We start from the raw sequence: 17446 nt of genomic DNA on the forward strand, positions 1-17446 counted from the left end.
TCCAGAGCCTCCAAAGCACCATTTATCCAGGCTCCATAGAGCCAAGTGTCCCCAGCTGCCCGCACCGAGTCCTCAGGAACACCAGCACTGCAGTGGCCCCTGGCCTGAGCTCCTTCACGATCTCCAGCCCAGCCTGCTTCAGAGAGGCTGACCCACACTTGCTTAGCCCCAGCCTATCAAGGTAGGCCCTGGGGATGAACCGGCTGAAGACTCTCCTCCATCCTCCACCCCTAGGGGCTCATCAGTCCTGGCTAGCTCAGCACCACTTAAATAGCTTCCTTGCAATACCCCTTAAATAAGCCTGTTCCCAGGCTTCACCCTGAATATATTATTCTATTGGCATACGCCTTCTAGAGAGTGGAAGGGCTCTCCCTGCTCCAGGGAATACCATCTCCCTAAAAAAGGAAGAAGTTTTCTCTCAATCCTGGGGCAGAGACGAGGGGAGGCCTGTACTGGGATAGAAAAGTCAGAAATCCCTCTGCTCTGTCCCTTCCCTCCCCAGGGTACCTTCTTTTTGCTCTCTTAGAAGCCGGTGTCAGGTGTGACTTACCCAAGGTCACAGACCCAGCACCCAGAGTCCTGATCCATATAGGAGGTCACCCTGGTTTGATAGCCCAAACTAGCTCCAGGGCAGGAGGACTGAACTTGAGCCTGTTCCCACCTTGGCCTCTGCGGTTCTCCAGGCTGAGGGAGATTCCAACTCTAGACTCCACCCTATCTGGGTCCCCTGGGACTATCTCCCAGCACTCTCTACCCATGGTGTCTCCGGGTCTCTCTTGCTCTGGGGATATTGAGACAGCACCAGCGCAAGAAAGCAATTGGGCCTGGGGTGTTGGCATGCCTGTCCCTGGCCCAGTCAGCATCTGGGCCCAGGCCAGGCCTCACACCCAGTACTGGCCATTCTTGAGGGCAGGGTTGGGTGTCCGGCAGAACTGCAGCAGCTCTGGGTCAGGCTGGCCTCCCGATGGGGGCCCCTGGCCAGGCACAGCTGTGAGTGGGATGGTCTGGCCCGGGTCCACCTTGCGAAAGGTCTCAGCATCGCCAGCCAGGCTGTTGCGGGGCTTGGCGGTCAGGACCTGGACGTCGTGCTTGCCTGTCTTGTTGCGTTTTCGGAGGTAGAAGAGCAAGGGCAAGATGAGCGCCAGGAGCAGGAGGACCAGGCACAGGGGGATGATGACGCTGAACATGTTGGTCTCGAGGAAGCCCAGGAAGCCTCCCCTGGCCCCAGTGGGCACAGGGCTGGATGCCACCGGGCCTGGCTCGCCTGTGGGGGTGCTACTCTCTGCTTTCCCTGCTTCTGTCCGAGCAGCCTCAGGGACACTGAGCAGGGTTACGCTGTAGGACCGCGCTGCATCATAAGGCTCAGTGGCAAAGTCCAGGGAGGCCACAGCAGGTGGGACACCTCGTGCCCATAGCTCCAGAGTGAGGCTGTCTCCTGCAGGGCCCCTACCCTCTGGCCTGCCCACCTCCAGCCCCAGCCTTCCATCCTCAAGTTCCTGCTGAGTGAACTGCTGCACAAGCTGGCTGCCCCCAAGCTCTGTCCTGGCCCTGGGCACACGAATCACACGACCATGCCGGGGTCCTGCTAGGAGCCTAAAGCGGGGCACACTGCCTGTGAAGTTGGCCAGCTCGCCAGCATCTAGGACAGTAGGGTCCAGGCGTAGGGTGGCACCCTGGGGCCATGACCCACCTTTCCATACATGCAGCAAAGCCCTCACGGTGACATTTACTATGGCTGATGCATTGACACCCCTGGCCAGTGCCAGGACTCTGAAGTGGTCGTGAGAAGACGAGAAGTTAGTGAAAGCAAAGACCACCTCACCCTGGTCTATCTGGAGCTGGCTGAAAGCTGAGGTAGGCTGCCCGCCCACCAGGAGTTGGCCATACTGGGGCCCCTGGGTTAGGCGGTAGGCTACGTCTGGCTCCTCTCGGTCTGACACCACCTGGAGCTGTTGCCGGCTCAAGGAGGAGCGCCCTAAAGCTTGGGGTACTTCTAGGGGTGCCTGCAGCTGCACTTCAATGGCAGATGGTAAGACGTCCACGGCCAGGGACATGGGCAAGGGTGGGCTGGCCCCATCAGACATGCTCAACTGGAAGACACCTGCCACGCTGCTCCCATTGGCCACGAAGGCCAGCCGCCCTGCATCCACGTCGGCTTGTGTGAAGTAGGTCACAGGCCCAGGGATGCCCCCCACCAGGCTGAGGAAGCCATTGTGGGGTGCCCTCTGCACCTGATACTCAATCTCCCCAGGAGCTGAGTCTGGGTCTACCACACTCAGCTGGGCCCGGGAGACAGGTGCGCGGGAGCCTCGGGTGAGCCGGAGTGGGACAGAAGCCTGTGGCTGAGGCGGCCGCTCATTCACGTCCCGCACTGTGATGGTGAAGGCCTCTGAGGTTTGGGGTCCTGTCACAGAAGCCCCTGCTGGCCCCTGGAGGTGGGCACGGAAGCGGAAGCCATCCTGCTGGGTGCCCCCACCACCATGGGCATATGAGAGCTGCCCTGCAGCCAGCTCAGACTGCAGGAAGTGGGGCCGCCCAGCGTGGAGCGGTTCTTCAGATAGCAACAGCTGACCCCGTATGGGGAATTGTGTGACCTGGAAGAGCACATCATGCTCTGGGCGCCGGGGTGATGGAATGCTGGCCAGGAAGTTGGAGGCATCCAAGGCAGCCACGGTGATCTTTGCCCGCTGGCCCTCGGGGACCCAGAGACCTGGGGGTGGACACAGGCTATGAAGATCCAGTCCATTAAGAAAAGTCATGGGCTCACAGAGGGGACTCCAGGGCAAGACTATGCTCCCTCCACTCCCAGCCCTAGGTACTCCAGAAGGGGCTCAGGGTCCCCAGGAAGATAAGGACTATGTCAGCCCTCTGATCTCAATTCCCCCCCCCCCACACTTTCTAGAACCTCCCATGGCATCTGAAGGGTTGAGACAGGAGCTGCTGGCCCAGGCTTTCTGTCCTGTCTCTGGACCCTTCCACTGTTGCCCCAACCTTGTCAGCTCATCAAGTTCTTCACCTTTGTTCTTCCATAGGCGGCTGGGGCGCTGGGGACAGGCAGCCTCAAAAGACACAGTCACAGCAAGGGTGACAGTCACATCGGGGGCAGGAGGTGAAGACAGCTGGAGCTCTAGGGCATCATGGGCCTCCCAGAAGGGCTCAGGGGGCATCTCGTGCTCATACAGAACATTCCCATCATATACCTGAAGGGAAACATCACTGTTGGGGTGGGACGCAGGTCCAGCCTATGGTGTCCAGGAGCCCACCCCAAGGATGGCACTGGACACTCCTCTCTCCCCACTACTCCCTCAGTGCCCAGCCCCCCTCTGGGCTTTCCTGGCTATGGCCAGGTCTGTGTATGTGACCCACTTTCTCCCTCATTAGCCCAGTGGGTCACCATTAGGCAGTTGTGTGGTGGTGCAGAGGTGGGCTTTGGAGCCAGATGTCTGGGTATGAACCCTGGCTCTGCCCCACCCCAAGTTTCCTCCTTTCTCTGAGCCCTGGGAAATGCACTGACCTAGCCTTGCTCTGTCTAAAGCAAGTCTTTACTCTTGCACACTGTATCCCGTCCCCTCTGGCCTATTGAAGACACACATACAGTCTCATTTTTTTCTCCTGTGGTGTCAGTTCCCCCCCAAAATGAATCATTCCCTTCATTATGCAACTGTGCTATTCTTTCTTCCAGCTTAAAGAAGAAACTATTCTCGATTTTGTTTTCTCCATTAGCATCCCCCCACTTTGCTTTTCTCTGCAGCGAGAAAATTCTATTCTTTTTTCTCCAAAAAAAATAGTCTACTCTCTGTCCTCATTGTTCCCATGATGTCACCAAAACTGTTCTCGACAAGGGCAGAGAGAGCCTTAGCGCTGTTGAATCCAGTGGTCGGTTCTCAGGCCTCCTCTCACTCACGGGCCCAGCAGCACTGACCTCGCTGTGGAAGGAACATTCCTTCCTCTAAAAGACCTGCTGGGGCACCCTACTCTGCCTCCCTCACAGACTCTTGTTGGTTCCTCCTCTTCTCCCCAGTGGCTTTGGGCTCAGTCTTTACACCCTTTTCTATCTAGGGGCACCCCCCATGAGCTCTCACTAAGTCTCTTGGCTTCAAATGCCAGTGGTACTGAAAAGGCCCTTGTTTGGATCTCCAGCCCAGACTGCTTTCCCCTGGGCTCCAGACTCAAGTTTCCACCTGTTTCCTTGACAGTGCTGTGTGATGTGTAAAGGAATCTCAAAGCCAGCCTGCCCCTGTGAGAGTTCTGATCTGTCCTGCCTTCCACAATCATCCTACTTCTGATGATGGCACTGCCATTCCTCAGTGGCTCAGGCCAAACCCCTGGAGTCATTCCCTCATGCCTGGATTAGTGCAATAGCTTCCTAACTGGATTTCAGCTTCACCCCCTGCAACCTAGAGGTTTTTTATTTTTTTTTTGTAGAGACAGAGTTTCACTTTATGGCCCTAGGTAGAGTGCCATGGCATCACACAGCTCATAGCAACCTCCAACTCCTGGGCTTAAGTGATTCTCCTGCCTCAGCCTCCCAAGTAGCTGGGACTACAGGTGCCCGCCACAGCACCCGGCTAGGTTTTTTTTTTTTTTTTTTAGACAGAGTCTCGCTCTGTTGCCCAGCTACTAGAGTGCAATGGTGGTCATCATAGTTCACTACAACCTCACACTCCTGGGCTCAAGAGGTCCTCCTGCCTCAGCCTCCCAAGTAGCTGGGATTATAGGTGCCTGCCACAACACCCAGCTAGTTTTTCTATTTTTGGTAGAGATGGGGTCTCACTATTGCTCAGACTGGTCTCAAACTGCTGAGCTCAAGCAATTCACCTGTCTTGGCCTCCCAGAGTGCTAGGATTACAGGTGTGAGCCACTGCACTTGGTCCAGAGTGAACTTTTTTTTTTTTTGGGCACTTTTTGACCAGGGCTGGGCTTGAACCCGCCACCTCTGGCATATTGGGCCAGCGCCCTACTCCTTTGAGCCACAGGCACCACCACAGCGAACTTTTTTTTTTTTTTTTGTAGAGACAGAGTCTCACTTTACTGCCCTTGGTAGAGTGCCATGGCGTCACACGGCTCACAGAAACCTCCAGCTCTTGGGCTTATGTGATTCTCTTGCCTCAGCCTCCCGAGCAGCTGGGACTACAGGCGCCCGCCACAACGCCCAGCTATTTTTTTGTTGTTGCAGTTTGGCCAGGGCTGGGTTTGAACCCACCACCCTTGGCATATGGGGCCGGCGCCCTACTAACTGAACCACAGGCGCCGCCAGAGAGCGAACTTTTTAAAATATAAGGTTATGTCATTCTTTTGCTTAAATATTGCATTGTCTCACCATTAGACACCTAAGGCCCTGATGGAACCTTATTACCACTGCAACCTCAGTTGTCTGCATGTTAAACAGAAAGGAATATTCTTCACTCTCATAAAAAAATGAGCTCTCACCTCTTCCAAATCAAAATGTGTCCTTTTGGATTATCTTTTGTTTTCCCCTTTTAGGACTATTTTCCTTCTCCCAGGAAAACAGGCCTTGTGCAATAGTAAGATGGAAACCAAACAAGATCTTAATGTGCAGAAGACTCTAGGAGCAGTAGGGACTTTGCCTGGAAGCAGAGCCCAGTCTAAAGAGGAGCAGAGGCCAGGCACAGTGGCTCGCACCTGTAATCCCAGAGCTTTGGGAGGCCAAAGTTTAAGGATTACTTGAGGCCAGCCAGGAGTTCAAGACCAGCTTGGGCAACATAGTAAGATCCCATATCTAAAAAATCTTTAAAAACTTAGCTGTGCATGGTGGTATGGCGGCCTATAGTCCCAGCTACTTGGGAGGTTGAGGTGGGAGGATTGTTTGAACCCAAGTTTGAAACTATAATGAGCTATAATTGCATAACTGCACTCTAGGTTGGGTGATAGAGAAAGACCTTGTCTTTCAGAGTATATGGCCTGTAGGCTCAGTGAGTAGGGCATTGGCCCCATATACCATGGGTGGTGGGTTCGAACCTGGCCCTGGCCAAATTGCAATAAAAAAATAGGCATTTTGGTGGGCACCTGTGTCCCAGCTACTTGGGAGGCTGAGGCAAGAGAATTGCCTAAGCCCAAGAGCTGGAGGTTGCTGTGAGCTATGACACCACAGCACTCTACCCAGGGTGATAGCTTGAGACTGTCTTAAAAAAAAAAAAGAACATATGGTTTGGAGCAGTGGCTCACACCTGTAATCCTAGCACTCTGGCAGGCTGAGGCAGGAGGATGCTTTTTGCTCAAGGTTCAAAACACACCTGAACAAGAGCGAGACCCCTAACAGTAGAAAAAAAAGGGGCATTGTGGTGGGTGCCTATAGTCCCAGCTACTTAGGAGGCTGAGGCAGGAGGAACACTTGAGCCCAGGAGTTTGAGTTTGAGGTTGCTGTGAGCTGTGATGATGCTACTGCACTCTAGCCTGGGCAACAGAGTGAGACTCTGTCTCAAAATAAATAAATAAAAAGAAAGAAAAGAAAAAACAAAGGACAGCAGAGCCTGATCTATATGGGAGGCAGTATTTGTTGTAATGGAAGTGGCTGCCTCTCAGCTGTTTGCCATAAGTGGGAACACAGGACTTTTAAGAAAATGGAAATTGGTTTTTTTTGGTGAAATCTCCCAAAGGTTATATGTTGACAATTTGAAAATATTAATTGCCTCTTGAAGGTCAAATAAAACACAGGACTATAGGACTGCCAGTTGTAACCTCTAGCCCAGGCTGGGGAAATGGAGCCCCCAGCAATGGGGATGAAGTCTGGCTGCCTGGGTTCAGGAGCTTCATGGGTAGGAGGTGTCAGGTGGGGAGTGAGGTGAAATTCAGGGAAGGTGGGGCAGGCTCCAAGCTCTGGGGTGCCAGCAGTGTCCTCTGGTTAAAGAAACCCTGGACTAGCAGGCATAGTCCTGGCTTTGCCTCTTTTTTTTCTGAGACAGAGTCTCAAGCTGTCACCCTGGGTAGAGTACTGTGGCATCACAGATTCTCTTGCCTCAGCTTCTCAAGTAGCTGGGACCACAGGTGCCTGTCACAACACCCAGTTATTTTTTGGTTGCAGTTGTTGTTTAGCAGGCCTGGGCCAGGCTCGAACCTACCAGCCTCGGAATATGTGGCTGGCGCCCTACTCACTGAGCTACGGGTGCCAAGCCCTGGCTTTGCCTCTTACTAGCCATGTGCTCTGAATAAATTTACCTGACCTTTGTGAGCCTTGGTTTCCTTCTTTTGCACAATCAGGACTCCTGATCCCTGCCCTGTCCAGCTCAGAGTGTTGTGGAACAGTGGCACTGTCAAGACATTGCCCAGTTCTGCCCTCTCTCTGAGTAGGGGAGGGTGTCTGCCACGTAGCCTTTTCCCAGCTTCCCTGGGTGGCATTGCCAGCCTGGCCCCCTGGTGGCCATTCAGTCTTTACACTGCTGGGGTACGGAGGAAGCTCTGAGTTAATGTGGGACAGTTAGGAGGAGGAGGGTCACTGACAGCCTAGGCCTGTACCCTCCCCTTCCTGGGCGTGGGATGACAAAGACTCCCAGCACCTCAGGGTGCACAGCTGCTATAGTCACCAGCCTGCTGAATATTTCATTGTGGGGCGGGGACGGGGTTGGGGGGCCAAAGCAGGAGAACATAGAACCCAGGCCTGAGAAACTTTATTCCACCCTGGTCAAAGCCACCTCCTTCCCAGATGCCTGCACACCTCAGTCTGAGCCACTTGCTGGGCAAGGACTCTGGCTTTGCACTTGCTGAGTACCCCCTGCTCTCAGGAAAGAGCATGTACCCTGGGGTGGGGGGAAGAGGGTGCTAGGCTCTGGAGGTCTCTGGGGGAGGGAAGGTTGAAAAGGGACCCGGGCAGTACCAGAGTACAGAGGCTCCTGAGGGGCAGTCAGCTCTGTGCCCACTAAACTTAGTGGGTTTTGCCATCCACACAGCCTCTCAGCTGGAGCATCAGGTGTAGTGCCTGCTCAGGAGAGCCCTGTTCTGGAATAACTGCCTTTAGGGCAGTTGTTCTGCCTGGTCTGCCTTCAGGGAGAACCAAGGTTGTCCTGGCAATAGTGGCACTGTCTGTACTTAGAAGAGGTGTTCATTTAAGTGATGGCTGCTGGCACCCCAGCACAGTTAGCAGAGAGCCCTATGATCCAGCAGCTTAGTAGTCTACCTCTGCCCATGGCTGGAAGCTCTAATTTTCCCTGGTGGGCTCTGGTGTGCTGTGGGACAGCTGTGCCCTGAAGCTGCCATGGTGGATGAACGGTGGCTTCATCCCCTTGGCCTACTCAGCTGTCTTCTGTCTGCTCACCTGATCCCTGGACCTGTTCTGCCTCTTGCTAGCACCCAACCTGAGGCCCAGGCTCAGACATTTTCAGTTCCATCTCCCTGAATCAAGCACTGCTCGTTACCAGCCTCTGGGGTGCTCCTAGTGTCTCCACAGGGTGGTGCGCCCTTTCTAATCCCTCAGCTTGGCTGCAGCCTCCTTCTAGAAGATATGCCCTAGGCCCTGATCCCTGCTCTGGGCCCCTGAGGCCCTGACCTCCTGCATCCTTTTCCTTCCCCCTTGGAACTGCCACTTGTGCTACCAGCCTGGCAGCTCCTGGAGGGAAGCACACATGTGGCCGCCCGGGGAGTGTCTGCTGCCAGCCATGCTGTAGCTGGTGCCTGTGTTCATCTGGATGTCCATCAGCACAGCAGGCCCCTGAAGCTGGAGGGAGTTTGAGTGGTGGCCGCAGAGTTGGGCCCTTACCTCAGCCTGAGTGAAGTTTACCAGGGCCTTCTCTGTGCTGTCCTGCTGGGCATGCAACAGCCGTCCCAGCTGGGGGCCCCGCACCACGTGGTAGTGCAGGTGGTGGGGGTCAGTGCCTGTACTGGAGCTGGCTCTCAGGCTCTGGCTGCTGAGCACCTGTACAGACCCTGCAAGAGGCAAAAGGGGCCTGTCAGCCAGTGACCAGCAGCCAGGGCACAGGGTACAACTGCAGAGAGGCAGTGTGATCCTCGGGTGCTCCCTGGCACGCTCTGCAGACCCACCTGGGCAGACAGTCAGTATCTGGCTGCCCTCTAGTGAGAGGAGCACCTGCTTCTGGGCCATCACTCGGAAGAAGTGTCCAGGGGAAAGGTGCTTGCCGTCAGAGAGGCTGAATTGGAAGCCTCCGTCCAGGGCTCCTGAGGATAGAGGCAGGCGGAGTTGGGTCCCCCTGGGCAGAGAGAGCTCCCCATCCTTAGGGCAACCCCACCTCTCAGCACCCACCTCTGTGTGAGAACAGCACGAGACTGCCATCCAGCTGGGCCTGTGTGAAGCTGCGGATCTCGGTGCCCGGCGCCACCCGTAGCACTACCCGTCCGTTGCTGGGCTGCTCGATGGTGTAGACCAGCTCCTGAGGCTCAGAGTCGCCGTCTGTGCTCCCAAGGGCTTCCTTGGGTATGGGGACAGTGGCCCCCTCCCACATCTAGGGACACAGGTTGTGAAGGTTCTGCCCCCAGGATATTTTCCTGCCACCTTCCTCCCTGGCCTGGAGCTTCCATCAGGCCTCAACCCCACTGTGGCTCAGGCACTCAGCCAGCACCAAGGCTAGGGCCAGTCTGGGCTCCCCTGTACTAAGGGCCCTCCAGGCCCAGGCTACCGCCTCTCCATCTGTCCCCAGTCCTGCTTGTCCCTCAAGGCCAGCTTGTGCCCCCTTACCTGGGATGGCCCCAGCTCTTACCCTCCCCAAGTTCCCTCTCTGCAGAGTCCCCCAGCCCTCAGCAACAGTGCTATTGGATCTGGCTCTGTCTTGCTGGTGTGTGTGTGGGGTCTCCCTTCAGATGTCCATGGTGCTGGGCAGGGGCTGGGCATAGGGTGGGAATGCCAATCTGGCTTGCCCAGAATACTTAGAAATGTTCTAGCAGTGGTGGAGGGGGAGACAGGGAGGGAAGGGAGGCTGGCACTGGCCCATGTCCCATAGCATGGAGGCAGCACAGGGAGTGAAGGGCATCCCCTTTAGGACTTCCCCTTAGCCCAGCAGGGTCCCCTTTCTGTGGTCCTGGTACACATCCTGCTGGGTCAGTTACTTATGGGAACTGTTGGCAAGGGGCTACACTAATTGGAAGACAGAGCCGTCTGTCATCCCTGGGCCCTCTCCCGTAGGCCCAGGCAGAGCTCAGGCTGAGCCGTGGAAAGAGGCACCTTAATGTGTGCTGCAGAGCTTAGCACTAAGTTCCTGGAATAAACATGGGGGACAGCACCCTCTGGTGGCTGAGCTGTCACATAGCAGTCCTGGCCTGTGGTCCAGAGGGGTCCTAAGTCCATGTCCCACTGCTCTGCTGGCCTCCCCACCGCCAGGCTGGCCCTTATTCCATCAAAGCCTTCCTTTGACCCATGCCAGAGACAGCCCATGTCAGCCCTCTTCTGGGACTTCCGTGGCTCCTGTTGACTGGGGAGAACGAACCTGCCAGGCTGGCATTCAAGCCACACTCCTTCTGTTCCTCCAATAACTACTCTTGTAACCATGATGAAGTTTTATCCCCTGTCTGGGCCTCAATTTCTGCCTCTGATGGCTGGGGGCACCTCTGCTCTTCTGTGACAAAAGGGGCAGGAGCTCAGGGAGCGGAGCTGTGGCCTGGGCTTACTGGAGGTGGAGGTGGGAAGCTTAACTGCAGCCCATACATAAGGGCGGGTAAGAAATTCTGTCCAGTGCTCTGGCCCTGAGCCCCAGGGAAAGCCTCCTGCTGCAGGCAAGTCCAGGGACCAGGAGAGCCAAGTGCAAGTGCAGCCGTTTAGAACTGCCTGCTGGCTTGGCGCCTGTGGCTCAAGCGGCTAAGGCGCCAGCCACTTACACCTGAGCTGGTAGGTTCAAATCCAGCCTGGGCCTGCCAAACAACAATGATGGCTGTAACCAAAAAATAGCCAGGCATTGTGGCGGGTGTCTGTAGTTCCAGCTACTTGGGAGGAGGAGGCAGGCGAATTGCTTGAGCCCAGGACCTGGAGGTTGCTGTGAGCTGTGATGCCACAGCACTCTACCCAGGGCAACAGCTTGAGGCTCTGTCTCAAAAAAAAAAGAAAGAAGAAAGAACTGCCTGCTGCATTCCTAAGTGCCTAAGAGCAAAACCTCTTTTTGTGTTCTGTTTTCTATGCAGTATCACCACACCTGTCCTTCCCATGACCTGGTGAGGCATGTGGCAGTGTCCCCATTTTGCAGAGGAGGAAACTGAGGTTTAGAGAATGGGAGCTCTATACAAGGGAGTAGGGGGCTCCTGGCCTCTATTTAGGAGCAGAGATGGTCCCAGGGATGTGCTTACCCGCAGGCCTGTGTTTGTGGTGAGCATTGGGGGCTGGTCGTTAACAGGCAGGATGGTGATGGTGAAGGCCACAGGCTGGCTCTGGCGGTCCATCTTGGAGGCATTAGCCACCAGGATGAATCTGTCTGTCCGTGTCTCGCTGCCATCATGGATGTAGTGGATCAGCTGCTCTTCTACCTACAGGCAGGCCGAGGGCTGGCGGTCAGGCCCTGGTAGCACACCCTGTGCGTCCTGCCTGTGGGTGCTGAAGAACACTGAGTCTTTCAGAACTTCAGTTTCCATCAGTGGAAGATGGGGACAATAATTTTTATCTCCCAGAGGGGTTGTGAAAAAGAAATGAGGTCAGGTATTTAAAGCAGAGGTGCTTTCCAAACATGGCTCCCTGTCTGTTCTCTGTGCATACCCCAAGGTTGAGAGGCCCGTGGCTTCCCCCATTCTTCCCCCAGGGCCTTCCTGACAGCCGTACCTCTCTCCAGGAGAAGGTGCTGAGGGTCCCATCTTGAGGTCCTTCCTCTCGCTGCAGGACCCCATGCCGGGGTGGCTCCAGCACCTGCAGGTTGAGGCCTGGCAGTGTGGGGAAGTAGGGCCCAGTGACACGGAGCAGTGGAGGGGCCAGGGTGCAAGTGCCACCCTCAGGGACACTGAAGTTCTGTGCCTCCAGTGGGATGGCAGCAGGTAGCACCTGCAGTTCCACTCGGATGCCCTCAAGGGGAACACCCAGGCCTGAGGCCACGTCCAGTGAGAAGGCATCACTCCAGGCATCAGGGTGGGAGTGCAGGTACAGGATCCTGCCTGAATCCACCGCCTCCTGGGAGAAGCTCTGCACGGGGTCCAGGCTGGGTGACTTATCTGCCGAAGCACTGTGGGACACCATCACCAGGTAGCCTGCACTTGGTGGGCTCTTCACTAAGAACATGATGTCTGCTGGTGACACTGCCTCCTGGGCTGCCTGGTCAGACAGAGGGTCATAGGCATTCAGTGGGAAGGTCACAGGTAGTCACAGGGGGATCACAGAGAGGCCCTGTTGTGGCCCTGAGCAGTCAGAACAGGCTCAAGCTCCATATCCTCCTCACTCCCCCAAGGCACTACTCATTTAGACACACAAACACACGTGTGGATTCACACATGCCACACTCAGACATGCAGCCAGAGAGGCTACATGCATTAACACCATCCTGTATATGGGGCAGTCACAGCCCGGGATATGCTCCCTCTGAGGGGTACACATCTCCAGACTCGGTGACATGGACATAACAACTTCATGATGTGCTGACTTGCATGCACTCAGGGCTCAGGCTGGTGACTTGGAGCCTCCTTTCCCTGCCCATGCTATCACCACCCCCGACCATCAGAGGGCACCCCACCCCTCCCAGAGGCACAGCTCCTACGCTGGAGATCCCACTGAGCACACAGACCTGGGTCCAGCCTGAAGGCTGCTAGGTGTTCCCTGTCCTAGTGGTCTAACCACAAATAGCTAAGATCACCCCCAACTCACATTCCTAATTCTTTCCCTTTGCTTGGAATGTTCCTCCTGCCTAGAATACCATCCCCTCTTCTCTGCTATTGACACTCCACATTCTTCAAAGCCTGGCTCAAATGCTGCCTCCTCCAGAGCAAGGTCTTCCTGACACCAGATTTGTTTGCTCATAGTCTTCCCCCAAGTCCAGACATCCAGAACCAGAAGGGTCTCAGAAATTGGGAGTGTAGGAGAATAAGGTCAAGAGAGGGCAAGGGACAGGCCTGAGGTCACACAGCAAGTCATCGAGCCTGCTGGTTGGTTGGTTGTTCTGTGAGGTTCCTGGGTGGACAGGAGCCCTTCGTAGACAGACCCTGTTAGTCCTGGCCTTGGGTCCAAGAAAAGAGCTGAGGACATGGGGACCTGAGTGGCAGTGAAGTCCATCTCCATGGTCAGCAGTCCTCAAAGCTCAGTACCCATGATACCCTCCCAAAGAATTTACTAGAATACAGATTCTCAGGCCCCACTTTAGAGAATCTGTGAATCTAGGTGGGGCCCAGGAATCCACATGGCTAGCCATGGTATGTACATGTATGGACATGACATCTGAAGGCACACATAACTCATAGACAGATGTACGTACAACAAACTCCCCAGAAACTCCTGGGAATGCAGTATGCACAGGTACACACCCAAGTGTACAAACACTCAACCCAGGAGCCACCACAGTCACATCCAGAATCATACAAGCACACTCAGCATGAAGCCTGGGGTGGAAGGGCCCCTCTACCGGCCCATACCCACGCCTACCACCTCCAGCTCCTTACCTCTAGCTGGTCCCTTCTGATCTCAGTGGCCTCTCCCTGGAAGACATAGATCTTCTTGTGCTGGACCAGCTGCAGTGGGGCCAGTGGCCCCTCTAGGGCAATGGTCACTTGTAGGGTGGCATCTGTGCGCACTGGCCCTGCTTCTACAGAGAAGGCCAGGGTGTCATGGGGGCTGAGGCTACCATTGTGGGTGTACAGAACAGCCCCATCCAGCAGGTCCTGCTGGGAGAAGGCTGTGGCTGGTTGGTTGGCCCGGAGCAGCTGCCCCCAGTGAGGGCCAGCAGTGACATGGTAGAAGACCTCATCCCCACTGCGGATGTCAAGGTTGGTGTCCAGATGGAGCACAGCTGTGTCGATAGTGCCCTGGCCTCCCTGAGGGACCACAAGGCTAGAGCCATTGGCCACACGGAGATAAGGCTCTGAGGCCTGCACCTCCAGCAGCGCGGTGGCCTGGTGCTGCCCATCAGACACCTGCAGCTGGATCCAGCCACGGTCGGCCCCTGAATGTACAAACAGCACTCGCCTCTTCCTGAGATCCTCCTGGGTGAAGCGGTAGATGGCCCGCGTGGGCTCATCTGCAGCCACAATACTGCCGAAGAGGAGGTCCTTGCGGGTCAGCACTAGCTGGGCGTCAGCAAAGCCCGAGTCAGCATCACTGAAGGCCACATCGTCTGTAGTCAGTAGTCGCTGCCCACCCCGGGCCACATGGAAGACACGGCTGATGGTCTGCACAGGGGCATGGTCATTCACAGGCTGGATGGCCACTCGGAAGACACCCCGTACTTCCTCCCAGGCCATGTCACCACTGCTCTCACCCTGGCGGGTAGCCACAAATGGGATATCATCTTCCGTGGTCTCAGAGTCGTCATGTTGGTAGACCAGCCGGCCTTGCAGCAGATCTTCATTGGTGAAGGATGTCACCGCAGTGGTCTTATCTTGTGTTCCCTGCCAAGCCAACCTTCCATGACGGGGTCGCTCCATGACCTCATAGAGGTAGTTGGCACTGTTGAGACTCTTGACAAAGAGGTGATCAGCAGAGAGGACACCCTCACCACCCTCGGGCACCATGAGCAGGACATTGGTGAGGATGGGAGCATCGGGGTCACCGCCAATGTGGATAGGAAAGGTATACAGTGGGGAGAAGTACGGTGGGGCTGTGACACGGAAACGGAAGCTGTCCTCAACTGCCTCTGAGGCACGTGCTGTGGCCCCATAGGTCACCTGGCCAGCCTGTAGGTCATCTTGGGTGAAACATTGACCATCTGACAACCGTGTCCCTTGTAGCTGAAGATTTCCTTTCCTGGGAGCCTGAACTACCTCATAGTGGAAGGTGGTGGGGCTGGGGCCTGCCTCCTCCAGGGTGGCCTCCAGGTGGGCTGTGGTGAGGGCCTCCTGCTGGGTGTTGTGCGTGTGCAGTGGCTCTAGTCGCAGCATCCACACCGTGGCTCTCTGGATGGTCACTGGGAAGGACACATTGCTCAGGGTCTCCTGGCCCACCTGCACCTCGAGGGCCAGGTTCTCCATGGTGTCCTCCTTGCGGTGCTGCGGGTCAGTGCTCAGATACCTCACACGGCCCTGCTCCACGTCCCGCTGGTGGAATGCCTGCGTGGCCCACCACTCAGCACCTTCCACCCCACCTGCCCCTTGCTTCTGCAGCTCCCCAAACTGCAGGGCGGTGGTAACTCGGAACAGCACACTCACATCCTGCCCCACGGCATTGGTCTCCACCGACAGGTTGGCAGGAAAGATGGGTGCCGCAGAGCCTTGAGCCACGTGGAGGCCTGTGCTGCGGCGGATCTGTATGGCTGGCCGGACAGCCACCACCTTCAGTGTGGCTGGGGGGCTGGCCTGCAGCCCGTCACTGACCCGGAATGTCAAGTCCTGTGCAGGGCCACCATGGTGGACATAGACAAGGCTGCCTGCCTCCAGCTCCCGGCAGGAGAATTCAGTCGCTGGCTCCCCAGGCTGGTCTCGGCGTTCCACGGGGAGGCCAGTGGGGGCACCAAGGAACTGGAAAGTGAGGCCCTCACAGGCAGAGTCTGGGTCATAGGCCTGGAAAACTTCAGGGCCCAGTGGTTTTTGCGTGTGTTCCAGGATCACCGTGAGGCTGCCGTGCGGGAAGATGATGCGGGGTGGGTCATTGACGGGGTTTATCTGGATTGGCAGGATGTAAGTTTGGCCCCTCCGCAGGCATGAAGGCACAGGCACCCGAGCCGTCACTGACACCTCCAGCATCAGCTGGTCAGAGGTGTCCTCAGAGCCATCGTGGACAAAGCGGGCCTTCCGATTCACCACGTCTAGGAGGGTGAACATTTTCCGTGCCTGGGCACCTGGGATGTCCAGCTCTAGCTCGCCATGGCGTGCCCCTTGGCTCACGCTGAATAGCACCTGGGACTTGCGCAGCTCAGCCTCAGTCAGGTCCAGTGTGGGCTGCACATGCCGCCACTCAAGCCAGGCTGTGCCACCCTCGGCTACCACTAGTGGGTTGATGGTCAGCAGCTGGGTGAAATTGGCAAAGATAGGAGGCAGCCCTGGCTCAGGTACACATGGCTCAGGCAACTCCATAGCCATCCAAGCCTCGGGGGCCAGAGTGGAGAAAGCTTCATACAGGCCATAGACGTCCTCCTCATACTCCTCTTCCTCCAGCTTACAGCCGGCAGCCATGTTGCGAGTCAGCAAGGCTTCCCGGAGCCCCTTCCTCTGGCCGTTGATGCTGAGATCTTCCATGCAGCCCAGTAGGGAGGCGTTGGCAGCCTCTGGAGTCAGGCCCAAGCGGTGTTCCTGGAGGTGACGAGCAGCCTCTGCATCCAGCCCCCCAAGAAGAAGGCTGCCACGTGGCTCCGGGTGGCTGAGGACCCCACGGTTAGAAGTTCGTGTCGGGTACTGGTCCACAGAGATTTCCAGCTGGTGAACGTCCATATGGACGGTGACCTCATGGGGCTGTCCATCAGCCACAGGCACACTGTTATGAAGCAGCACAGTACCTTGGCCCTTCTCAACCACAGCCCGCAGATGGCCTTCAAATATGTCCACATAGATGAAGTCCCCATGCCTGCCCCCTGCCTGGAAGGCCAAGGGTGCCTGCCGGCTCCGTGTCGTGAGTATAAACTCCAGGGTGCCTTCGTCTTGAGTGGCCCAGGCAGGGAAGGCAGCCAGAGAGTGGGGCCCAGAGAAGCCAAGGGCCACATCATCACCAGCAGAAAATTCTTCTGCACATCCCTCGTGCACGTCTGGGGTCAGTGGCCGGAGGAGGCTGTGGCCATTGAGGGTGGCCGCATGGAGGCAACCCCTCAGGGGCCGGCTGGTCCCTCTCAGGTAGGGCAGGCCCAGGCTCCCAGTGCCCCCCACAAAGATCCCATAGGGGACCTTTAGGGGGACTTCTGGGACTGGGGCAGAGGTGTTCAGAAGCCCGTCAACTGACAGCACGGCCCAGCTATCTGAAATAGTCAGCACCACAGTGTGGGCGATGGAGTCACTTAGCAGAGTCTCTGCTGGGGTCTGCAGCCTCAGCTCCTCCTGGCCCAGGACCAATCTGACCTAAGGAAAGACGAGGGGAATGGGGGATGGGGGAATGGCACTTTAAAGACCTAAATTCCCTTATAAAAGCATAGTGGGTCCCCACCCTTGGAGTCCCAGAGCAAAGAACCACCCCTCTTGCCTTCTGCTATTTCTTTATTCTTCTTCTAAAACACTCAACAAAGTAAACCTTGGGCCTGGCCTGGATGTACTCTGGGGACCCCCATGTGAATCATATGTGGTCCCTGCCCATAAGGAACTGACATATGGTAAGATGCTCCCTTAGAAATTCAACTTATAGGGTGGCGCCTGTGGCTCAAGGAGTAGGGCGCCAGTCCCATATGCCAGAGGTGGTGGGTTCAAACCCAGCCCCGGCCAAAAAAAAAAAAAACAAAAAACCAAAAAAAAA

The 17446-nt window shown here is 56.3% G+C and overlaps 1 protein-coding gene across 1 annotated transcript in view; it reads right to left on the reverse strand.

Moving 5' to 3' along the window:
* CSPG4 (chondroitin sulfate proteoglycan 4) overlaps positions 1 to 17446 on the reverse strand; it is a 42370-nt gene continuing 24924 nt past the window's right edge. Inside the window, exons 3-10 of the mRNA XM_053595313.1 lie at positions 13522 to 17058; positions 11705 to 12187; positions 11239 to 11415; positions 9212 to 9410; positions 8992 to 9126; positions 8711 to 8877; positions 3017 to 3200; positions 1 to 2710 (exon numbers count right to left, since the gene is read on the reverse strand). Coding sequence (XP_053451288.1) covers positions 882 to 2710; positions 3017 to 3200; positions 8711 to 8877; positions 8992 to 9126; positions 9212 to 9410; positions 11239 to 11415; positions 11705 to 12187; positions 13522 to 17058 — 6711 coding nt within the window. The 3' untranslated portion in view covers positions 1 to 881. The remainder of the gene's footprint in view (positions 2711 to 3016; positions 3201 to 8710; positions 8878 to 8991; positions 9127 to 9211; positions 9411 to 11238; positions 11416 to 11704; positions 12188 to 13521; positions 17059 to 17446) is intronic.

This window comes from Nycticebus coucang, chromosome 6 (assembly GCF_027406575.1).
Source record: "Nycticebus coucang isolate mNycCou1 chromosome 6, mNycCou1.pri, whole genome shotgun sequence".
Taxonomy (NCBI): domain Eukaryota; kingdom Metazoa; phylum Chordata; class Mammalia; order Primates; family Lorisidae; genus Nycticebus; species Nycticebus coucang.